This window comes from Cibotium barometz, chromosome 33 (genome assembly GCF_041138505.1).
Source record: "Cibotium barometz isolate CiBa-2024 chromosome 33, ASM4113850v1, whole genome shotgun sequence".
Classification (NCBI taxonomy): domain Eukaryota; kingdom Viridiplantae; phylum Streptophyta; class Polypodiopsida; order Cyatheales; family Cibotiaceae; genus Cibotium; species Cibotium barometz.
The window spans coordinates 50,047,955-50,074,017 of record NC_141078.1 but is presented as its reverse complement, the minus strand read 5'-3'; the positions used below and the strand labels follow the sequence as shown (position 1 = coordinate 50,074,017).

At 45.9% G+C, this 26,063-nt stretch overlaps 1 protein-coding gene across 2 annotated transcripts in view; it reads left to right on the top strand.

Annotated features, from left to right (window-relative positions):
- The first annotated feature begins 648 nt into the window (after window positions 1-648).
- LOC147619683 (uncharacterized) overlaps window positions 649-26,063 on the top strand; it is a 42,030-nt gene continuing 16,615 nt past the window's right edge. Inside the window, exon 1 of one of the 2 annotated variants that reach the window (XM_086773377.1) lies at window positions 649-1,324. In XM_086773377.1, coding sequence (XP_086629503.1) covers window positions 698-1,324 — 627 coding nt within the window. In that variant the 5' untranslated portion in view covers window positions 649-697. The remainder of the gene's footprint in view (window positions 1,325-26,063) is intronic. The other variant, XM_086773378.1, reaches the window with a different exon arrangement.

Sequence of the window (26,063 nt, the reverse complement as noted above, 5' to 3'; positions counted from 1 at the left end):
ATGTGACACACCATGTTTTAGGAGGGATATATGGTTGGAAAGAGGTGTCACGATCGGTATTGAATCTGCACTATTGAATTCTAAAGTGAACTATGGGTTAAGTGAACTAAGATGAAAATTATCCGACAAAAAAATGAACTAGGAGTGAACTAGAGGAATAAGCTTGAGGTGAACTAGGGGTGAACTAGGGGATTGGAAGATGACTTTTTTAGCATAATTAAAGTTTTTTTGGTGATCCTAAGTTCGTGCTAAAAAGTAAAGCATAGTGGTTAGACATATCATTTTCAAAATGTAGGTTTTGATTTCAAATCCTCTTTTGAACTTTTTTCTAAGTCCCAAACCTCTCCCCCTTCCCTCTATTTCACTCCTAGTTTACCCCTAGTTCACTCACAGGATCGCTTCCCATAGTTCACTCTGAATTTACTCCTAGTTCACTTCTGATAACAATCAACGGTCCAAAATTGCCACGATTGCAATGCCTCTTTCCAATTATAGATCCCTCCTATCCCTCGTGAAACATGGTGTGTCACAGAGTAATAAAGGGAAACACAATTGTGTCACATAGTCATCAAGGGAAACACAATTGTGTTAAAAAAGAGGGAAAAATTTAGAATTCGATTAAAAACCTAAGAATTTTCTTTGGGTTGCAAGCCGTAGATTATGTAACACCGTAAGATTACAGTTCTGAGAGCAGAGAATGTGGAGCTTGTCCTTCTCAGCCGTTGGGCCACAACGATGTGATGCCTCGTCGTCACTGTGGACGCGCTATCTCCATGTGGAATTCATCAAGCTAGACGTATCGAAGAGGGTGGCCATTTCCGCCCCTTATCAGCTTGCTTGCCCGCGGCGTCGCAGGTCAATTTGTCTCTGCAGTTCGCCCGATAAAGGCCATGGGGAGAGAGCAGCAGCCGACGGCGCTTGTATGCCATCCGATGGTTATGGTGTTGGGGAGCCAGGCCATGGAGCAGCGGCAGCAGAGATTCCATCCGACAGTGATGTTGTGGCGGAGGCACGGGCTGCGCTGGCCATGGCGCTCTGCGAGGCCGGGCTTTCGCAGGAGGACTCCACTTTCATTGCTTCCAAGGCCCCCGCCACAGTCCGGTCCCTTGTCAGCGCAATCCTCGAGCTAGATGAGCTAGCCGCATGGACCTCCAAACAGCCACAGAAGCACCAGGATTTCGAACAAAAGGTCTTAGAGTTCGCCAGGGCTAACCCCGGCCGACAGTTTGCTGCCCTAATCGAGAGCATTGGTGTTGAGCAACGCCATATCTCTCTAGTCTGCCACGTTCTTGCCTCGCAGAACCTCGCTGATGTACTACGAAAGGTCCCCCCTAACCTTCCACATTTTGGTAGTGTTTCTTGAAATATTGCCTACCACATGCACTACATGGATTTTTCATTTGAAATTTCCAACTGAACTAAAATTAAGTAGTATTATGGCCTAATGTTGTTATTTCCTTATGCTAGTCTTCTCTGCTCTTGTGAATATGGCTACTGGTTTATACATATACTAGTATCAACCCACACGTTGCTGCGGTATGTAAAAGACATTAAGAAGCAAAACGCAGGAATGGAAGCCAGAATACAAAGGGTCAAATCAGGAATGGGAGCCGGAATACAAAGGGTCAAATCGATGAGATTTTTTCCTCCTATTTTTTGATTTCTTTTTTCTCTCCTCTCCTTGTGCCTTGGTTGTCCATGGTTAATATGTAATAGATAGGGCAAGAAGACTACATACCACACACCCTCAAGACACAAGCAAACTATAAGGCCTTTGCAAGTATAGCATTGGGTTCTTGTTATGGAAATTTGAGCTGCTTGACAAGATATTTTGATATGGCACTTTTGGATTGGTTAAATCATGCTTTCACCCAATCTGGCATTTTGAGTTTCTAGACGTATAAATCTTGTCAATGTTAGGCAAGGATGGCAGTGAACTTACATTTCAAATGTGCTCAAATGCCTCGTCATAGATGCCTTTGATCAAAGATGCCACATTTATATAATCAGGCCCTTTGTCCCATCAAAATAGACTTAGGAATGCTTCTAACTGCAAGATGCAGTCTAATACTGAGCTTTTCCTTTTCCTTTTAGAGAGAGAGAGAGAGAGAGAGAGAGAGAGAGAGAGAGGCGTTATTAATGTTGCGGAGGACAAAATGACTTATGAGACCTTATACAACTTTGAAGACCATGAGGTTTTAAACAATTCTACAGGACTGAAAAAGAAACACCAAAGAGAATAGAAAAGAGAATTTCTACTGATCAGGTTTGTTTGGCTGTGTTGTAACTGGAATATCAGTTACAACAAGTGAATGCTTGATAGGTTAGTGGAAATCTTCAATGAGGGCTTATCCATCACAGAATATTGCCCATTTACTTTCTTTGCGAGCTGCCTGGACTTTGGCTAAGTCAGCACCTTTTTGCTTCATTTGCATTGAAGAAAGCTCCTGTGCTATCCATAGTTTTGTGTGACATGTGAGGGTTAAGACCGTAGTAATCACAACCTTAGACTACACTTAACTGCACTTAATGATGTTCAAAAGACAAACAGATATGTGTCAATGCAATGCAGCTATATTAGATGAATGAATGATGTTACAATGATGATCCAAATGGATCTGTAATACTGAATATGCTGCCTATATGCTGAATATGCGGGCTGAACTGCTGTCCACTCTTTCCCTTGTCTCCTGGGAAGGAAACGCTGAAGAGAGCTTTGGGAACAGATGCTGAATGCTAGTGATATGCTGAAACGCTGACCTGTTGGGCTGAACTGGCTGCGTTTGCTGTAGATGATTGCTGATGATGATGCGTTAACTGTAGATGATGCTGAGAGTGATGCGTTAACTTATCTGCTGCTGATGATGAGGGCTGATGCTGATATGCTGAAACGCCATATGATCCTGAGGAGGATGCGCTTCACTGATGAGCCCCTTGATGACTGAATGGATGAGCTTGCTCTACTGAATGGAGAGGCGCCTGTATTTATATGGGTGAGAGGGCTGGTCGGCCAGGTGGACTGCAGTCGGCCAGTACAAATCCCCATAAAAATACCAATATAACCAGTCGGCTGCCTCATAAATGCCTAAAAATGCCTGTAAAATGTTGATTAAATGCCTGATAATATCTATGATGCTAATGATGCCATATGATGATGCCATGTCACTGTACACCTGACTGGTGTGCATGTGACATTCCCCGCTGCTAAACTGTTGCTGGGTGTATACCTGGCAACCTTCGACTCGTCTGCGATCCTTCTCCTCCGAACCACTGCCCCCTTCTGTCTTGTGCTGGGACTGAGGCCGTCTGCAGGAGTGAGATCCTTGAGCCAAGACTCTATGTACTGCGGGAACTGAATGGCAAATACCTGAGTCACCCCTGACCTGCCTGTGGAAACCTTTCACCTACCATCTCCGTCGTACCTGAAGCTCTGAACCTCCTGAGGCGATGTTGGAGCAAACTTCCGTCTTCTGTGGAAGAGAAACTCCCTGCTGCTGCCAGTTGAAGCCAAAACTTATGTGCTCCTTTGATGATGGATGTCCTTCTTCCCTGAGAGTTCATGGGTAACATGTATGCAGGACTGACTGCTAGGATGACTGCTAAGATGACTGCTATAATAACTGCTATGCAAGCCATGTGCAACCCTAAATGCTGTGCAAGAATGCAGATGGATGGGTTACTGATGCAGACCTAAGGGAAAATCCCTAAGGGTGGCTTGCAAAATTTTGAGAACTGGGTTTAACTGTGCGGAAGCGATAAAAATGATGACTGATTGAATGACTGTTGGAATGAACATGCTCTAAGGCTGGTTACCCTGTAACGCTCTGATACCAATGTGACATGTGAGGGTTAAGACCGTAGTAATCACAACCTTAGACTACACTTAACTGCACTTAATGATGTTCAAAAGACAAACAGATATGTGTCAATGCAATGCAGCTATATTAGATGAATGAATGATGTTACAATGATGATCCAAAAGGATCTGTAATACTGAATATGCTGCCTATATGCTGAATATGCGGGCTGAACTGCTGTCCACTCTTTCCCTTGTCTCCTGGGAAGGAAACGCTGAAGAGAGCTTTGGGAACAGATGCTGAATGCTGGTGATATGCTGAAACGCTGACCTGTTGGGCTGAACTGGCTGCGTTTGCTGTAGATGATTGCTGATGATGATGCGTTAACTGTAGATGATGCTGAGAGTGATGCGTTAACTTATCTGCTGCGGATGATGAGGGCTGATGCTGATATGCTGAAACGCCATATGATCCTGAGGAGGATGCGCTTCACTGATGAGCCCCTTGATTACTGAATGGATGAGCTTGCTCTACTGAATGGAGAGGCGCCTGTATTTATATGGGTGAGAGGGCTGGTCGGCCAGGTGGACTGCAGTCGGCTAGTACAAATCCCCATAAAAATACCAATATAACCAGTCGGCTGCCTCATAAATGCCTAAAAATGCCTGTAAAATGCTGATTAAATGCCTGATAATATCTATGATGCTAATGATGCCACATGATGATGCCATGTCACTGTACACCTGACTGGTGTGCACGTGACATTTTGTGTCCCTGAATGTCTTCGACTGCGTAAGAACTTAAACTTGTGTTGCATATGCAAAAAAGTTGATGAATGCTTGTACATGGTTGGGCCCTTGGTCAGTCCCAAAGGGTGACCTCTGGCCCCTTTCTACATGCTCAGTGCTGAATGCTACTTCTGAATGATGAAATGACTGAATGAATTCTGGAAAACGACGCTTATTACTTCTATATGTGTGGAGGAAGCTGGTCGGCCAGGTTTGGACAAATATTATTCATAAAAATATTCCTTGAATGCTGCGCTTTGAACTGATGTTGCCCAAACACATGATGGCCATTGCCTATAACCTGGCGGCCTGCTGTTAGGGTTCCTGATCTGGCTGCTGACTGCTGCCCAATGGCCTGTATGGCTGCTGACTGGTCCCCTACACCCTCCAATGATGATGATAATGCTGTTGATGATGATTACGCTGATGCTGATGATGTGCTGCTGATGATGATGCTAATCATAGTCACAGGGGATGGAAGGGACGGCCGCTTGGGACACCGGGACGCGTCAGAAAACGGGGACGGAAGTGTCATGTTCATGGATATGCCATGGACATTCTCAGAGATTATCCAGAAGAGGGCAGCCAGAAAAAGACAGTAAGAACCAGAACTTTGGAGCACAAGGCAGAATTTTGGACTTGGAGCATGGCATGGAAGAGGCTGTTGGCTGCCAGGACTGGTGCTGTCGGCTGCAAGACCTGGGTGTCGGCTGTACCAGAAGAAAGGGCTGCAGGCGCTTCAGCGTTTGTGGAGAACCAGCATAGTCAAGATGGCTGACCAGCATTTATGGAGAATATAGGCCCAGTCGGCTGACCGACTGTAGTTCTCCTATGTTCCAAGAGCCTATAAAAGGCACAGGGTGCTCATTGTGTTAGGCATTCATTGCTTTAGGGAGTGGTTCCTTAGGGTCCTTAGTCTAGGACAGATTTTGGTGTTTATCACCCTTTTTATGAAGACAGCCTAGGGCTGTAGAAGAGTACCTTTTTGTACTATATACTGAATTTCCAGCATATCTCTCTCTCTCTCTCTCTCTCTCTCTCTCTCTCTCATCTTCATGTCTGCGTTTTGCATCAGCATGTTTCCAGGAGTGTTTAGGGCTGAAAGAAGACTCCCAGAGCTTCCGCGTGTTACATTGGTATCAGAGCATCGGGCCAAGCAAAGCTAAACACTGACTCAGTTCCATATGATGGTGTACAGGTCCAAGGTACAGGAAAGTACACGGATACAAAGCCCAAGGCAAGGAACAGAGAATCGGGAAGAGCTCCCAGGAGGTTTGTTGGTGGTGTTCCACAGAGCCAGAGGAGATGGCAGTCCTGTGAGCCAGATAGGTTCTCGGGCAACGGTCCCAAGGGAGGTTTATCCTCCAAGGGGTGATGTGAGAGTGCCAGACTCATTTCTCAGGAATGAAGACCAAGACAGTGTTCAGAGTCAGGGCAGAGGAATGGATTGTGGACTAGATGGAACAAATACATAGATCGTAATTTGAGACAGAGTGGTTTTGGAGTCCGGGCCGGGTTTTTAGAGAAAAGGGTTGCTAGGGATGGATCGATGAAAGAGGGACTCCAGGAATAGAGTGGGATGATGACAGTCATCCAAGAACAAGTTGGAATCCCGTCATCAAGTTTAGCAGAGGGGGATGTCATGTGCATGGATATGCTATGGACATTCTCAGAGATTATCTAGAAGAAGGCAGCCAGAAAAAGACAGTAAGAACCAGAACTTTGGAGCACAAGGCAGAATTTTGGACCTGGAGCATGGCATGGAAGAGGCTGTCGGCTGCCAGGATTGGTGCTGTCGGTTGCAAGACCAGGGTGTCGGCTGTATCAGAAGAAAGGGCTGCAGGCGCTTCAGCGTTTGTGGAGAACCAGCATAGTCAAGATGGCCGACCAGCATTTATGGAGAATATAGGCCTTGTCGGTCAGGCTCAGTCGGCTGACCGATTGTAGTTCTCCTATGTTCCAAGAGCCTATAAAAGGCATAGGGTGCTCATTGTGTTGGGCATTCATTCCTTTAGGGAGTGGATTCTTAGGGTCCTTAGTCTAGGACAGATTTTGGTGTTTATCACCCTTTTTATGAAGACAGCCCAGGGTTGTAGAAGAGTACCTTTTTGTACTATATAAATATACAGAATTTCCAGTATATATATCTCCCTCTCTCTACTCTATATTCATGTCTGCGTTTTGCATCAGCATGTTTCCAGGAGTAATTAGGGCTGAAAGAAGACTCCCAGAGCTTCCGCGTGTTACAGGAAGGGGACGGTCGGACGTCCCCCTGGAGGCGTCTCTCACAAGGGACGGGGACGGCTGCTGGCAGGAGACAGTGTGGGGGATGGACCTGTGGGGGGACGACAGGGGGCCGTTGCGCCTTGCAAGGTTGGATCAAAACGTACGTACGGATCCAATCCGTACGGTACATCCGTACCGTACGGGGATCCGTACAGTACATCCGTACCGTACGGGGATCCGTACGTACGGATCGATCCGTACGCCGGTTTCCCCCCCCCCCCCCCCCCCCTCCCCCCCCCCCCCCTTTCCTTCTTTGCTTGCCTGCGACGATAAACATTTCGCCTGCGATAGCGTCTGGACTCTGTACGGCGCACACCTTCCGGTAAGGGCCTCCACAGTCGCACTCTCTCTCTCACTATCGCCGTTTTCCCCACCCACCCTTGCTCAGGCCCCCAAGGCAGCAACATAACTCTCTCTCTCTCTCTCTCTCTCTCTCAGAGCCTTAGCCCATCCTCTGTGGACCGTGCATAGAGCTCTCAGCCTCTCTCTGTTTCAAGTCTCTCTCTCTCTCTCTCTCTCTCAGCTGAGCTGCCCACTAAATATTATGCATTGCATGATTGCTGAATCTTGATTGAAATTGTATGGCATTGTGCATTGAATTTGTCAGAGCAATCATGCATTGACTTGTGATTCTAATTTCTCACTTTTGAATTAGTAGGTTTTTGACCTTGTTGTGTCTCTATTTCGAAAGTTTTATATGTCAATGTGGACATGGACTGAAATTTTATGTAGGTGGCTGAAATTTCTGAGATTTTATGTATTTTTACCAATGGTACGTATTTTTACGTACCTTAAATTTTTTTTTCCGTACCAAACAACGTACAGTACGTACGGATCCGTACCGTACATAACGTTTGGAACCACCTTGGCGCCTTGCAACGGTCCTTTTTTTCTGGCTGTTTGGGGATGTCTTCCCCTCTTGCCACTTGGGCCTTGGCCCTTGGGCCTTGCCTCTCTCTCTTGCCTTAGCCTTTGAGGCTTGGCCCTTGCCTCTCTCTCTTGCCTATCTATATAAGAACAAGGCTACAAGCACACACACACACACCTTCAAACAACTCTCTCTCTCTAGTCTCTTGAGTCTTGAGTCTTTGGCGCTTTGCTCATTGCTCAAGCCTCATTGCTCAAGCTTCAAGCCGCAAGCCACTCTATGAGTGTATCTACTCTCTCTAGTCTCTCTCCTTAAGCTTCATCCAACTTCCAAGTTCCAAGCCTCTCACACAAGGCTCTACTCTCTAGACTCTCTCTCTCTCTCTCTCTCTCTCTCTCACCTCTCCCTTAAGCCTCTTGAGTCTTCCAACTTCCAAGTCTCTAGGTGTGTGACCGCTCCCTACAGGAGGCCTACAGATCGAAAGACAATATACACATATTTAGAACACTTAATTTAACTGTTATTAAACAATGGAAACAACATCAGTAACACAAATACTGGAAATACTGAAAATACAAATGACACCAGCATTGGGGCCGGAAACGGCTCCCCCCTCAATACTTTTTGTATTTCTTGGAGTATTTATATTTGTGCAAGTGTCACGGGCCTGACAGGCCAGATTTCTCCACAAGGGAGTGAAAACAACCAAATAAACTAGTTCAAGTTGATGAAGAGGTGTTGGTTGGAACCGTTCACCAACAGGCACGCCTGTACTAACGCAGGCCAAGGGGTACACCGCGGAGGGAGCATAGCCTGGTTCTCCCCAATGAGCCTTGCTCCCCGACTCTCAGAAGCTCTGAGAGCGCGGTTAACAACACCACACAGGGAAATATATTGACCACACCAGGAAGAACATTCCTGAGCATGGTCAACATATACATGCTTTGCTCCTACACTACACAACTTAAAGAATTCTCTAAATTTAAATTAACAAATTTTAGAATTACACAAATGAGAAAAACATGAGGGCATCTGGTACAATGAGTACAATTTCGGTACAACAGGTATAATTTGCAGCAAGTACAATCAAGCACTTCACACGTGTGCAGGTACAACCAGCCAGGTACTATTCAGGTATTGTACTTGCAACAGGTACATCAAGTACTTCACACGTGTAGGTACAACCAGCCAGGTACTATTCAGGTACTGTACTTGCAACAGGTACATCAAGTACTTCACACGTGTAGGTACAACCAGCCAGGTACTATTCAGGTACTGTACTTGCAACAGGTACATCAGGTACTTCACACGTGTGTAGGTACAACTAGCCAGGTAGTATTCAGATTCTGTACTTGCAGCAGGTACAACAGGTACATTAGATGCTTCACACGTGTGTAGGTACAATCAGCCAGGTAGTATTCAGATTCTGTACTTGAAGGTAGGTACCTTAGATACTGTATTTGCAGATTCAGCACATGGGCAACAAGTACAGGCCGGTTCAGAGCAAGCAGGTAGTACAGGTTTCAGCAACAGTACAACTCACGTGTGCAGGTGGAAGGCAGGTACAATAGCCGTACAGTACTCGGGCAGCAGGTACCATTTAGGTGGGTAGCTGGGGAGTCAGATTGCAGGAGAGTACCAAGCGATGGAGAGAGAGGGACTGCAGGCGATGGAGAAAAAATATCCAGCCACCACCCACGTGGGGAATAAAATACCAAACTTTCATGCAATACCTTTTTCAAAGGTTATAAAGCCTTTATACCAATTTAATACTATGGGCACCATCAAAAGGAAATGTCTAGTCCCTTTTTAAAATGTGTGTGAACACATTAGCTTATAAACATTAAAGTTAACCATAGTTTATGGATTTTACCTTTTAAAAAAGGCCAAAATGAAAATACTTACCACTTGCTCCCACACCACACCACCAAGTCAGCAAACAGCATTCCACCGTACTCTAGGAGCGTCCCCGTCGAGTGTAGTGGCACGGCATAATATGAACACACACTTTCCAATTAATTCCCGGAACACACGCATCATCATGTGGTTGAATGTGGCTGGGGCGTTCCTCAAGCCAAGACATGACCACAAATTCATAGTGGGCCCATTCCGTAAGGAAGGTTGTCTTGGGGATGTTCCCCTCCACAATCCTCACCAAGTGGTACCCACTCTTTAAATCGAGTTTCGAGAACACCTTAGTCCCATTCAGCCTCTCGAGAATATAATCTATTTGAGGCGTCGGGAATCTACTCTTGATAGTCAGCTTATTGAGTGCACGATAATCGACACACAAACGAGAAGACTACCTGGCACAAGATCTATGCGATGATCCTCGGGCCTTTGAGGAGGTAATGCTCCTGGCAATGCAGCAGTAAAACAATCTTTGTATGCATGAAGAAAATTCAGCCTATCATGAGTCAAAACATCCACATTTTCATGACTTGGTTCAATGCTATCACGAACAAAAACCAAGTATGCAGAAAGACTCTTTTTCATTGCTTTATTAATATGGATGTGAGATACAACTGGGATAGAATCCCCTTCTTTGCCAGCATCAATAACATGCATGCGCTCTCTATGCATAAAGGAAATTCTGTTTGTCTTGTACTCTTTGCGGGGCTCAAGCCTATGATGCCATGGCTTGCCAAGCAATACATCGCATCCATTAAGTGGGGCAACCATGAAATGCTCATGATCAAGATAACCCTGAATATGTATGCGCAACTTCCCAATAAGTGGGCTAACCTGCACCTCTTTACCAACAAAGGCAGCTTCTGCTTCAATTTGAGGTCCCATGTGCTTAACCTCAATACCCAAGGCGACTGCCATCTGAATAGAGATGAAGTTATCTGTTGCACAATCATCAAACATAAATAGAGCGGGCTGATCCTTGATTTGACCCCATGCTTTGTATACCATCCTCTCTTTTCCATCATGCTTTGTGCTTCCCTGCACATCGGGAAGTGCATGCACATTTGCCTTGGGTTGCTTGTCCTCATGCTTTGGTTTGCAGTTGGGGCATTGTCTAAACATATGCTCTTTGTTGCCACAAGAAAAGCATTTCCTCTCCTTTGCATATTGCTCCCTTTGCTCGGGGGTCAAGTCAAATTTGTTCTTCTTTGGCCCATGATCCTTGGATGAGGTATTTTCAGCTTTACCTCCCTTTTGGACATCTCGGAAGCTCTTTTATGGTGGCTGTCCACCTTTTTGCAGGTTTGGGACAGCCTTCTCTTTGCCCTTAGAACCCCCTTGATCTTGCTTAATTTTGAGCACCAATTGCTCCGTAGCAAGAGCAGAGGCTATAAGCTGTTGTAGAGTGTGTTTCGGGTGCAATTCAATGCCCGAACGATAACCTGGTTGCAATCCGGATCGAAACTTCCTCTTTCTTTCATCCTCGGAGAGTTGCATAGAGGGAGTTACCTCAAGCAACACTTTCCAAAACTTATTGACATATTGCTGCACACTTTCATTATCTTTTTGCTCAAGTCTATCCCACTTTTGGGTGAGAGTTTGCTCCGCATTAGGAGACAAGAATTGGGCATAAAATCTGCCCTTAAACTCTTTCCAAGTGCAAATGGGATCTTTGGCGGTCTTTTTAGTGATCCACCAATGGGCAGCTGTCCCCTTCAAGAACATGCTTGCATGACGAATTTTGGACTTCTCAGTGAAGTTCTCATCACTAAAAGCAATATCAAACTGGGCCACAAAAGCTAGCACCTTAGAGGCATCATACTCTCCATGAAAGGCATCAAATTTCACGGACTTGTCCCCTGCCTTGAACTCCTTGAGCTTCTTGGGATGTGGTACATGTGCTTCTCTTTTTCTCTTCCTCTTATTCAACGGGGCAGCTTTCTTTGCATGAGCTTCATGGGCAACCAAAGATGTTTCAAAAGGCACGGTGGCATGTGCATTATGAATCTGTGGCCCCGATGCATGTGACCTCCCCAAATGATGCAATGTCTCACCACGAGACAACTCAATGGGCAAAGTCTTTCGGCTTGCATGCCGACCACTGTCCCCATGATGTACATTCTTGGAATCCAAATGGCCTTGAGCATGCATAAATCTGTTTCCTCCTGTGCCCTGAGGAGTGGATGCATGGCGGGAGGTGACCGAAACTTCTTCTTTATGCAAGTATGATCTCAACCTTTGAGAGGCTGGGTCTCCATGCTGCAAACGGGGTGGATTCTTGAACATAAGCTGTCCATCTTCTCCCTCTTTAAGGTCACCCTTGCGGATAAGATAAGAGAGTGCCAAGCTCCCTTGGCTTCTTGCCCACTTCTCGAGCCGCCATAGACTCAAAAGTCATGTCCATCATAGCATCAGCTTTCTTGGCTTCTATGACACTTTGTACATGAGGGTCTTCATGTAAGAATTTCAGCTCTTGCTCTTTTGCCTGCAAGAGCCTCTTCATGTGCTCCAACTCAGTCCTCAATGCATTGGGCTCTTCCTCGTGCATGGGTTCTTTACCACGTGATGGCTGTCCCATGTATGCACTGTCATAGACTCTCTCAAGAGGCTTATGCCTTCCATACAATGCATCGGAATCCCGTGAAGCACTTGATTGGCCCCTTGAATTCGGCACTTCCAATGGGTTGCCTTGGCTGTCCATTGAATTAAATGTGCGTGCTTGCTTCGGATCTCAAAACTCCGTGTCTCCACTTGAGAAAGAGAGACGACCGGACTCTGATACCAATGTGACCGCTCCCTAAAGGAGGCCTACAAATCGGAAGACAATATACACATATTTAGAATACTTAATTTAATTGTTATTAAACAATGGAAACAACATCAGCAACATAAATATTGGAAATACTGAAAATACAAATGACACCAGCATTGGGGTCGGAAAGGGCCGGCCCCCCCCTCAATACTTTTTGTATTTCTTGGAGTATTTATATTTGTACAAGTGTCACGGGCTTGACAGGCTAGATTTCTCCACAAGGGAGTGAAAACAACGAAATAAACTGGTTCAAGTCGATGAAGAGGTGTTGGTCGGAGTAGCCCCAAATCACAGGCTCATTCCCACCTTCACTAGGTGGACACCTGCCTTTCATTGGTCTTCTGGGACTGTGCACCAACAGGCACGCTCATACTAACGTAGGCCAAGGGGTACACCGTGGAGGGAGCATGGCCTGGTTCTCCCCAATGAGCTTTGGTCCCAAATTCCCTGGTGAGTCAAACCTTCACTGGCTCTCAGAAGCTCTGAGAGCACGGTTAACAACACCACACAGGGAAATATATTGACTACACCAGGAAGAACATTCTTGAGCATGGTCAACATATACATGCTTTGCTCCTGCACTATACAACTTAAAGAATTCTCTGAATTTAAATTAACAAATTTCAGAATTACACAAATGAGAAAAACATGAGAGCACTTGGTACAATGAGTACAATTCCGGTACAATAGGTACAATTTGCAGCAAGTACAATCAGGCACATCAAGTACTTCACACATGTGTAGGTACAACCAGCCAGGTACTATTCAGGTACTGTACTTGCAAGAGGTACATCAAGTACTTCACACGTGTGCAGGTACAACTAGCTAGGTAGTATTCAGATTTTGTACTTGCAGCAGGTACAACAGGTACATTAGATGCTTCACACGTGCAGTACTATGAGCTAGGAACTATCAAAAAGGCCCCTGAGGGACAGGTGGTGAGCGTTCTGGTTGCCAATATTCAGATTCTGTACTTGCAGCAGGTACATTAGATACTGTATTTGCAGATTCAGCACATGGGACAGCAAGTACAGGCCGGTTCAGAGCAGGCAGGTACAGGTTTCAGCAACAGGACAGCTCACGTGTGCAGGTGGAAGGCAGGTACAACAGCCATACAGTACTCGGGCAGCAGGTACCATTCAGGTGGGTAGCAGGCGAGTCAGATTGCATGAGAGTACCAGGCAATGGAGAGAGAGGGATTGCAGGTGATGGAGAGAAAAAATATCCAGCCACTACCCACGTGGGATATAAAATACCAAACTTTCATGCAATACCTTTTTCAAAGGTTATAAAGCCTTTATACCAATTTAATACTATGGGCACCATCAAAAGGCAATGTCCAGCCCCTTTTTAAAATGTGTGTGAACACATTAGCTTATAAACATTAAAGTTAACCATAGTTTATGGATTTACCTTAAAAAAAAGGCCAAAATGAAAATACTTACCACCTATTCACATGCCACACCACCAAGTCAGCAAACAGCATTCCACTGTACACTGGGGCGTCCCCGTCCAGTGTACTGGCATGGCATAACAGGCAGACACACGCAAACAAGTCATGCAAAAACAAATTTATGCATGCAGGCATAAATGCATGTATACAAATAATGGACGAAATCTCCCTTCCATGAAACTTGTACAAGAGGTTCCTGTCGGGCACAAAACTGGCGCGACAAACATAAATAAGTATGTCCTGGTCTTCCTATGGAGTGACAGTCCCATAGGTAAGACACCATCCTGGCCATACACGGGTGGCACCAACAGGCTCCCGTCCATATAGCATGAAGCAAATCACACACGGGTGACACAAAACTGGTTCTCGTCCATGTGACGCAGCACTAGTCACACACGGGTGGCACTGATTTGGCTCCCATCCATGTGACACCATAAAACTGGCCCTTTCACATGGGACACTGGCCCTTTCACATGGGACACTGGCCTGGCCCCATGTGAACATGGCACAAATCTGGCCGCTCTAAGGAGTGACAGTCCCATAGAAGTGGCTCCAGAAATGGAGATGGACCAAATGGTGACACTAGGCTCTCACACAAGCACTCTAGTCTCTAGTCTCTCTCCCTCAAGCCTCTCTCTCTCTCTCTCTCTCTCTCAAGGCTCAAGCCGTCTTCAACCATGGCATCCTCCTCATGTGCCGAGGCTTCCCGTAGAAGGACGATGGGATGGACATGGTGGGAGGAGGTTAACTACACCCCATCCGCTCATGGAGGCGGTTCGCGGCCATGGGCATGCAAGCTTTGCCCATACCGGCGAACGGGTGGCGCCGACAAAGTGCGAGCCCATCTTTTGCATGAGAGTGGGCATGAGGTGTGGTTTTGCATGAATGTCACGCTTGAAAAGAGACGGGAACTTCTTGACAAGCTTGCCGTCTATGAGGTAGTCGAAGCGGCAAGAAGGACACCATGAATGGCTGTGGATCCCGCGACGATGGGGAGAGGAACTCAAGCCTCTACGATGGAGTCATGTGGTGGATCGGGATCATGCACACCATCACCTTCACCATCGAGTCGGAATGTTGCTCCATCCATGACGCCGGCACCCTCCATCTCCAAGGCCTCTCAACCCTTGCGTGGCCCACGACGACAATCTACACTTGGGGAGAATTGGAACCCCAAGTTGAAGGAGGAGGTGGATATGGCGGTGGCCCGCTTCTTCTTCCACGACCACATTGCCTTTAAAGCGGCTAGGTAAGTGCAGTCGATCATTGGCAATTCATCATTCATGTTTTCATCATCCTAGTCCCCTTCTGATTTGTAAATTGCTTTCTTGAATAGGTCAAAATACTTCAAGGTCATGGTTAAGAAGATTGGGAAGTATGGCTCACCTATACGTCCCCCTCATCCGAGAGCTTGCGCACTACATTGCTCGAGAAGGAGAGTCGCATTGTAGAGTAAGCGGCCGACAACACAAAGCGGCAATGGGAGAGGAACGGAGTCTCCCTCGTTGTGGATGGATGGAGCGACACCCGCAAGAGGAGTATTCATGGCGTGGTTGCATATTCCCGCGGAGAGATGTACTTCATCTCATCTCATGATGCATCCGGCACCGAGAAGAGCGCGGATGTGCTTGCGGCAGAGTGGGCTACCACCGTGGAGATCATTGGCCCGGAGTATGTAGTGGGCTTTGTTGGCGGACGGGGAGCCTTCCAATAGGGTGGTGGGAGCTATCCTCCAAGGTATGTATGGACATGTCACGATGTCCTTTTGTATGGCTCATTGCCTAAACAACCTCCTCAAGGACATAGCATTGCCATGGATCAGCCCGTTCATTGAGGAGACCAACACCATGGTCTCCTTTGCCCTCAACCACCAAAGACTTTGGCATGAGTTCAACAAGAGGCCCTCTCTCTCTCTCCTCAAATATTCCGACACCCGGTTTGTCTACAACTTTCTCATGTTGGGCCGGTTGAAGGATTGTAGTAGTGCTTTGAGGGGGCTTTTTCTTAGCAACGAGTTTGTCGACATGCAAGAGTTCCGTACAAACACTAGCCAAGAGTGTAGGTTACGGGTAGATGACGCCTCTTGGTGGGAGCGTGTGAAGACCACGGATGCTATGGTGAGGCCCATAGTCCACATATTGAGGATTATAGACGCTATGCAACCATGCATAGGCAAGGTCTACGAGGCCATGGATCGCATGATAGAGAAGTTGAAAGACTTCGTGCCTGACAAAGACAAATACGAGGAGATCCATGCCTTGTGTCTAGGAAGGTGGAATTCCTACTACTCTCCATTGCATGCTGCAGCTTATGTGGTGCACCCAGAATTCCAAGGCAATAAGCACGAGAGCGACTGGGAGGTGAACGCTGGATGGAGGATCATCTTGGACTGTCTTGGGCCTGATGCATCGGTTAGGTGCTAGATTAGGGACCAGCTTTCCATGTACAGGTCATTTCATAGCTCCTATGGCTGTCATGATGCACAGATTGACCGCTCCAAAGTTGGTGTTGCTCTATGGTGGGAGGACTTTGGTTTGGATGGATCGGAGCTACAACAATTGGCCATCCGCATACTTAGCCAGGCCGTCAGCTCCTCTTGCTTGGAGCAACTTTGGAGCACCTACAGCCACATTGCCTCCAGGAAGAGAAACCGACTCGGGGTAGAGCATGCCAATGACCTTGTCTTCGTCAGCGCGAACTTGCGAATGCTTTGCAAGAGTGTGACCAAGAAGGCAGATTCCTTCACCGAATGGGAGATGAGTCAACAAGAAGAGTAACAAGAGGATGAGGTGCAGCAGCAGATGGATCTCTGCCCTTGACCTTCAATCCTAATTCTTTCTATCTTTAGCGGTGCATTTGCCCTATCAACTACTTATTTGCTGCACTAATTCTTTCTATTTGCTACTTCCCTTAGTGCTAGGCTTCATTATGGCTGAGTCTGCCCTGCATCTCCAGAGGTTTGATAGAAACTCAGTACGAAGAGCTTTGTGTGAATATATGCTCTAATGTGTGTGTGTGTGTGTGTGTGGAGTGCGTGTGTGAGCATATGTTGATACAGAGTTCTACACCCACTATTGGGCACTGATGACGTTAGTGGGGATGTCGTAGTATCTAGTCCATACTATGCATAATGGAGTTGATAGTTATATAGTCTTGTGGGTTGACTACCATGAGTATATAACATGCACGTTCCTAAAAGGTGAATTTGGACATGTTCTTGGATTTATCTAGATATATATATATTCAATCCTTCACCCCTTCTGCGTTAGCTTGTTCTTGCCTGTCCTAGCCCTTGGTGCAGCTTCAGCACTTGGTAAATGAATCGGCTGTGCCAAAACTGCTCCATGATTGAAAAATACAGCATAAAATGCTGCGCATGCTTAGAATAAATGCTGGCCACCAGATGTCTCAAGCCTGGCTGCTAGGCAGCCTGTGTGGGCTGCCCCACATCTGGATTATAGACCCTTGGGGGCTGTGTGACCAATCGGCCACCTGTCCAAGAGCCCCAGGGCTGTCTATAGCCCTCCTATGGCCATCCCATGGCTGGTGGGTACAGCCAGGGCCTTCTTGGCCCTTATGGGGGTGGTCTTACACTTTCCCCATGCCCACATGTCCTTGGGGTAGCCCTATGGGCTGGCCCCTTTCTTATATGCAAACCCTAACTGTACAGTGATCTGGCATCCAGTACTATACCAGATACACAAAACCACTGACATCATTCCAGAGGGAGACTCACAGCGTGGACTGGCACTGTTTCATGTGCAGGACAATGCACACTTGACCTTAGACTCATGTGCAGGACAATGCACACCTGATCTTGAACGACTGGAATGGAACTGTCACCATTTGGCCACCCAATTGGTCCACCTGTGCTTTCTCATCATGTATGTACGTTGGATTGGTGTCCATGGCAGTTGTATATGCCGGGGATTGATGCCACTCATGTGATACTGTGGACTTGGCTTTCCGTTGGGACTTGTGCCTTGGTGTATATGTCGGAAATGCTTGGTGGATTGGTGTTCCATTGGGTCTGGTACCTCGTGTACTTGCCTGGAGCACGTCTATTTTGGTATAGTCTCATGAACGGGGATTGTCTATACGAATGCTGCATTGCATAGCATCTTTATGTGCTTGCTTGCAATTGAAATTGCATGTTGTTTTCATGCTTTCTTGACCAATGTGTAGTTTCGGGTAAGGGGACGCCCGCCCGCGAACCGTGCGTATGAAACTGCTTGCTGACATAGTTATGTGGCATGTGATAGGTGGTAAGTATTGGTCATAAACCTAGCCTTAAGAGTTAGCACTAATTTGTAAGTGAGTGTGTATACGATTCATTAAGTTTTGGGCGACCAAAACTCACTTATAAATTATGACCAGCTCGGTGTCACACACACTCATGTCCCGAGGTGGACAAAATCCAATGTCCACCGCCCAGACCTTATCCCTTTGTACAAAGGGAGTAACCAACCATGTGTCCACTCTAGCTTGCTCCACAAAGCACTTGCCTGCCGCCTGGCAGGGGCGGCCATTTTGGCCCCTACCTATAGTGGACAACTCACCACCTCACTCCTCCTCTCTCTAGAGATTGGTGCCTCCTTCATGAGGGCTGTTGGGCTGCATTTTCTGCAATTTCTCCTTCCCAACTCCATATCCAAGCTTGCTAAGGTATTTCTCAAGCTTCCAAGAGTGTTTCCGGGTGCTAATCACTCTCCTACACACTCCCAATGATTGAAATTCAGCAAAACATCTCTCTTTATTGCTGTAATTTCTGGTCTTTTTACTGAAAACCCTAATTTTAGTCCTTCTTTCTCAAGTTTAACCATAGGAGAAGTTTTCCCAAGGTTTCCTTTATCCTCTTGAAGACTTTTGTCGCGAAGAAATTCGAAAAATTGAAGATCTCTTCACTCCAAGGACTTCCATCGCGAAGACTTCCGCTGTCATCGACTCTACTTGTAATTGGTAAGCTTTAATGCTTAAATATGGAAGCAAGTAGCAGGAGGGAGGAACCGGATTACAAGATCACATACCCTGTGTAGTGTTTGTTCTCTTGTCCTACGTGCTCTCTTGCAGATTGTTGCTACCATGTGTTGGTGGAACAATAGAGAGCAGATGGTAGGAAATATGGGCACTTGAGAGGGTAGTGTGGGTTGCAAGTCTACATCGAGAACCACTTGTTTGCAATACTGTATTCATATGCATTGGTATGGAAATCATGGTCAGAAATGCCCATGACACTATGTACTTGATTCTCCCAAGATCAATATACTTTATTTGAGGGAGGGGTCGGTGGTTCCGGCTCATTGTGTGTCTCTTGTCAATTCAACAAATTACTTCTTGTATTTGAGCATGTGTCCATAAAATCTTAGTGTATTTTAGTGTATTGATTAGCATTGTGCTCAACCAAGTCACATTGGTATAAGAGCAAAACGGTTCTCTTTCACTTCTATCGTGAGAGATGATCACCGTGAACACTAGCTATCTCTACACTTAGAATATTATAGACAGCCATACAATGAATGTTGGAGATGCTAACACAAGAGGCAGGGACAATGAAATGCATGCCTCCAATGCTTTACAAGATGAGAAAACTCATGTGGTGCACAATAGGGAACATGAATATGTGGGACAACCGTACCGTGGCAAAGAGAAGATGCAGGAAGAAGAGTCCATAGTCTTGAGGGCTGAACTTACTCGTATGCAGGCTCTTCTCCATGCATAGCAAGAAGAATTAAATCTCTACTGCCGCGAGGATTCATTGGTACATGACCGTTTGAAGGCTAAGAAAGCTGAATCCTATATGGATCATGCAATGGCAACGATTGCTCAAGAGTTGCACATGCAACCGAGGGATGCAACACGTGTATACTTGGCTCGTACCGAGGATGCCTATGCAGAAAAGGCGACCATCCCACATGTCTTGGAATCCCCACATGTCTTGGAATCCCCACAGGTGCCCGAACAAGAACTTATGTCTAAGAGGATGAATCTCCATGCTATGGGGGAGGAACAATTAGTGACTTCACGCCATGCAGGAATACCTATGTAGCCCGTGAAGGATACAATGTTTATGGTAGTGGTCAAAATGTATGTCAAATGCCATTGTTGGCGGCTGAAAATGTGCATGCACAACACATGCAATATGGGCTGCAATTTTCTGTTGGTGCAAGTATTCCGTGTATCTCTCATGCCACTCATGCCTTCGAGTGTGCTCGTGAGGGAGAAGCTATGGCTGAAAATGCACCAATGCATGTTGAGGGGCCAGCCATGCCTCATGCTTACAGGGCACATGTATCTATGCCGTATGCATCACCTTTTGGTCCTAAAATGATGCCAGTCACAGGGGCTGTCCCAATGGACAAACATGGGAGAAAACATGTTGAGATGTTGGCACATGTATCAAAGTTTCGTGACTTCAAAGCCGGAGACAAATCTGTGAAGTTTGACACACATCATGGGGAATATGATGCGTCAAAGGCACTTGCTTTTATTGCCCAGTTTGATATTGCTTTCAGTGATGAGGATTTCACTCAGAAATCCGTGATCCGACATGTAAGCATGTTCATGAAAGGCACTGTTGCCCATTGGTGGCTCACGGAGAAGCTCTCACTGAATCCTGTTAGATCATGGGAAGAGTTCAAGGAGAGGTTCTATGCCCTATTCTTGCCTCCCAATGCATTGAATGAGATAACAATGAAGTGGGATTGGGTGAAGCAAAATGAGGGGGAATCAGTGAATGCATATGTACAAAAGTTTTGGAAAGTGCTTTTGGAGGTGTCTCCATTTATGCATGTCACCGAGGCGAAAAGGAAGAGAAGGTTTCAATCGGGATTGCAACCCGTGTACAAAGCGGGACTACAAATGTATCCTGGTCACTCCTTACACCAACTAATCGTAGCCACCACTGCCACCGAGCAATTGGAACTCAAATTGAGTTGATCCAATAAGGCTAAACCCTCATTTCAAGGCAAAGAGAGGCCTGTCCAAAACCTGCAAAATAATGGACAGCCACCTAAAAAGGACCAAAACCAAGATAAAAATGGTCCAAAGGCTGAAAATGCTGACCCTTTAGGGGCAATAGATAAAAGATAGGAATAGAACCAGATTTTGGAGCTTGTGTTGCTAGGTTTGGGCAGGAGAACCTTGTGGAGAGGAGAGGAGGCTGTCAGCCAGATTTGGATGGAGTATTTCTCATTCAGCTGAAGAATGTTGATGGAATATTTGTCTTGGACTTGGCCGATAGTAGGTCGGCCAGTCCATAGAGGTTTTCGAGCCCTATAAAAGGGCAAACATGCTCAAGGCTTAGATCATTCAGTTCCTAGTGACCTGAGTCATAGATTTAGATGTAGATCTAGGTGTTTTACCACCTTTTGATGGGGCAGCCAATGGCTAGCCATAACCTTTTTGTACTATAGAATATATTGAATATTAGCCATCTCTCTCTCTCTCTCTCTCTCTCTCTCTCTCTCTCTCTCTCTCTCTTTTGTATGTGTTTTGCATCATGCATGTTCCAAGATAGTATTTAGGGTTGAAAGACGACTCCTAGAGCTTCCGTATGTGACATTGGTATCAGAGCATCAGGCTCAACAAGGCTTCCCAGATGAAGGTGCACAAACCAAGGAAAGGAGCACAAGACATGGAAAAAGTTCCCAAGAGGTTGGTTGGTGGTGTTCCACAAGACCCAAGGGGAATGGCAGTCCTGTGAGTCGGGTGCCACTTGGGGCACACCAAGAAAGTCTTTTAGGCAATGGTTCCAAGGGAGGATGATCCTCCGAGGGGTGGAGTGAGAGTGCCAGACTCAATACATCAGGAAAGGCTTCTAGGCAACGGTTCCAAGGGAGGATTATCCTCCAAGAGGTGGAGTGAGAGTGCTAGACTCCATACTTAGGGAAAGAAGACCAGAGAAAGTGTTCAAGGACAAGGCATGAAGGGAAAGGGGACAGGATGGAACGGATGCATAGATCTTCATCAGAGTTGGAGTGGATTTGAAGACCGTGCAGGGTTTTCAGTGAAAAGGTTGCTTGGAAGGGAAGGATGACAGGTTTGGGACTGTAGAAATGGACAATGGGATGATGATAGTCATCCAAGAATAGAAGTTGGAATCAAGCTTAGTAGTGCATGTGTAAGACGTGTAGGTTGACCCTTGAGCGGCAACAGATAAAAGACATGAATAGAACCAGATTTTGGAGCTTGTGATACTAGGTTTGGGCAGGAGAACCTTGTGGAGAGGACATGAGGCCGTCGGTCAGATTTGGATGGAGTATTTCTCTGTCGGCTGAAGCATGGTGATGGAATTTTTGTCCTGGACTTGGCCGACAGCAAGTTGGCCAGTCCATAGAGGTTTTCCAGTGCTATAAAAGGGCAAACATGCTCAAGGCTTAGATCATTCAGTTCCTAGTGAACTGAGTCATAGATTTAGATGTAGATCTAGGTGTTTTACCACCTTTTGATGGGGCAGCCAATGGCTAGCCATGATTTGTACCATTTTTTGTACTATAGAATATATTGAATTCTCAGCTATCTCTCTATCTTCTATATGCATTTTGCATCAAGCATGTTCCAGGATGGGGTTTAGGGCTGAAAGAAGACTCCTAGAGCTTCCGCATGTGACACGAAGCTGTCCTTTGAGGAAGGTATTTTAGTGGCGGAGAAGGTTGATTTTCTGTAGAAGATGCATCATCTAGCCATTTTGGTGGGTGACTTTCTTGGGGATGCCAATGCACTTTCAAAAGAAAGCTTCTTTGGCATGAAACTCTAATGCATACGAACCCACTCAATCTCTTTTCTTTAGGTAATAAGGTTATCAGTCTTAGGACACAATCATCAAGCTCAAGAAGCTGTCCTTTGAGGAAGGTATTTTACTGGTGGAGAAGGTTGATTTTCTGTAGAAGATCTAGCCATTTTGGTGGGTGGCTTTCTTGGGGACGCCAATGCACTTGCAAAAGAAATCTTCTTTGGCATGAAACTCTAATACATATGAACCCACTCAATCTCTTTTCTTTCGGTATTAAGGTTATTAGTCTTAGGACTCGTGAAAACTTATTTGGATAATGTTTTGTGACTGTGAGCTGCCTATGACAATCGACGACTACATCGGATTTGTCTTAGAGCTGTTTTGTCACATGCATCTGGCCTCATATGGAGTTGCCCCATAACGATTGAGGACACTTATACAAGGTAATTAGGGTTATCATTAGGGTAAAATCCGTTGTCAATCAGCATGGACTAGAAATGTGCAGGTTTTGGGCAAAGTTTTATGTCCAGGTGTCTGCATACCAAAGTATGCACCATTCCACAGTGAAACCCTATGATGAAGATGCAGCACAGAAGATGCCGATGCCTATGAAGTGGAATGGAAAAGAAAAGAAAAAAGAGAAGCCTGGAAGCCGGCCCACCCTTGTATCAATCTTTACTCCGTCAAGGACAAAGAGTTGCTGAAGCAAAGCCACTGGGCATGCCACGTGTTGATCATGGGATCCACCTTTATTGGGAGTGCTGCCAGTCTAAGCATAAGTAAGTAAACCAGCTTGGCCAAGGGGCCAAGAGTTGGAAACCTTTTTATCCCAGTATGAACGCGTTTTGATGACTTTTATACTCCCCATTCTGCATCTCTTACAAAAACTTTTTGGAGCAGTCTAGAGAGAGAAGATCCACTCAAGAAAGTAGTAGAATTTGTCCAGATCAGGAGTACAATTAAGGCACATTGATAGTCTAGATCCTGCAGATATCATTGTAAATATTCATTTCGAGTGCATCAAATATATGCAGCAAGTTAGGTTAAAGAAAGTCTTCTGCTGTCATCTCTCTTCTTCTCTTTCTATTCTTGGAGTATATTTAGTTTTATGAATAACAATAGTTTAAAATAGCTTGCTTCCGTTATTGGACATCTTACATTAGCATCATAGCATCTAAATCCCTGATTTGCAGCAGATAAACATCAGGGTTAGGGCATTTGCTAGGCTTAAGAAGAAGCTTAGTGTGGACACATGGAGTTGCCAGATTTACCTCGGGTCGGTGGTGTATTAAATGAGTTTTATGTCCACTTAAGCTGGCGGACAGCAGTCGGCCAGTTGGACTGGCAGCCAAAGGGCCTATAGAAGGCATTACCTTGTTCATTGTACATTCATCTCACTCCTTTATGGAGTAGATCATAGAATAGGCTTTTGTTTACCTTTTGGGGAGGCCTAAGGCCACTTCGTACCTTTTTCTGTACTCTATGAATATACCGAAAATACAGCCATCTCTCTCTCTCTCTCTCTCTCTCTCTCTCTCTCTCTCTCTCTCTCTCTGCATAGCATGCTTGTACTACCCCTTCAGCATATAGACACTCCATCCACATCCCCACCCCCCCTTATATTGTTTGTATATGGGCTCCACCGATCCATGATGATTCACAGTTGTATCCAGACACATGAACACTTTTTCTTTTGTTTCTTTTCTTCCGATGACCGGAAGAACACAGTTGTATTATTTTTTGTCTCATAGGCCGACTTTGGCCTCTCGTAGAAGTTAATATATCTTTCTTTCTTTCTTTCTCTCTCATTCCAGTATGACAGGGATGCACCACATATCCGTCAACCTCATAGTGAGAGGAACAGAGTATTGAGACAGGACCTATGGCAGCTCTATCCACGAGAGAGATGGATATCGCCTACACAACCTCTTCCACCGAAGATGCTATACTACAGAGATCACTTCATGAGTATCACTGATGATGGATTTATAGAGAGGCCTAGATACATGGAGAGCTTTTTACCACACGGCTCCCGAGTAGCTATTGGTCATCTTAGAGTCTCATCACATCGATTGGAGATCGAGACTGGCAAAGCAGCACGGATCCCCCGAGAGGAGAGGGTATGCAGATTGTGCAGAGAGGTGGTGGAGAGTGAGGAGCATTATGTATGCAGATGCAGAGCATATACAGCCATCAGAGAGAGATATCCCATTTTATTCAGAGAGCCACATTCCCTACACCAGATCTTTGAGGCAGCAGACTAGCGCATATTGGGGAGATTCATTCTAGACATACAGCGTCATAGAGAGACATCATTACAGGCTCAGACAGCTCCAGAGGGGGGACGACAGACACAGATTACTACATTTTTTCAGAGATCCACCCCACTCCCAACCCCTACACAGCAGGGAATTACTCTCCAGAGAGAGCAAAGACACTCAGAGCCCGCAGGAGACAGAGGACACTTGGCTTTCGGACACCACGCCTATACCAGAGATCAGAGCTCAGTTTCACAGAGAGGGTGCGGAGCGACTGGCTCGCTTAAGAGCAGACCCAGGCATGTTCTTCAGGGAGCTGTGGACACCCCCTTCATTGATGTATACCATTTTATACCCCCAGTATGGTACAGGATGGAGCTAGCTAGGTTGCATATCATGATTGTATACTCCATGCATATAGCTTTGCATTCTCCTAGTAGTAGAGCTCCATCCCCTTCCCCACTCATTGTACTTATTGCACACCCCGATTCAGCTTTTTAGTTCAGTACTTTTTCATTTTGTTGGGATGACAGAGGATACCCCACACAGGTACACTGATTTGTCTCATAGGCCGAGTTCGGTCTTTTGGAAGACGTTAATAAAATCTTTCTTTCTTTCTTTGTTTCTCTCTCTCTCTCTCTCTCTCTCTCTATTCTTTGTTTATGCTGACTAGTCTTGCATTAGGTGTTCCTATGCAGTGCTTAGGGCTGAAAGAAGACTACCCAAAGCTTACACATGTTACATTGGTATCAGAGCATCAGGATCACCAATGCTAAGTGCTGTTGGTGTCCCATAAGAAGTGTACAGGTCCAAGGAGAGAAACGCAGCATGTGTCAAGACCCCCAGAAGCTGGTTGGTGTCAGGAAAATCCAAGGGGAGGGTTTCATGAGAGTCGGTAGAGCCAGTTGGGGCTGCCAAGGAAGGCTTTTATGGAGCAACTCCAAGGGATGAAGTCCATCCAAGGGGTGGAGCCAAGGGTGCCAAGATCAGTTTTCAAGAAGGATTCATGTTTGTGTTCAGGGACAGGGCAAGAAGGCAAGGGGACAAAGTGGAACAGATGCACAGATCTCTACATCAGATTTGGAATGGATTCAAAGACGTAAGGCAAGGTTTTCAGTGAAAAGGTTGCCAGGAAGGGAACGATGATAGGTATGGGAGG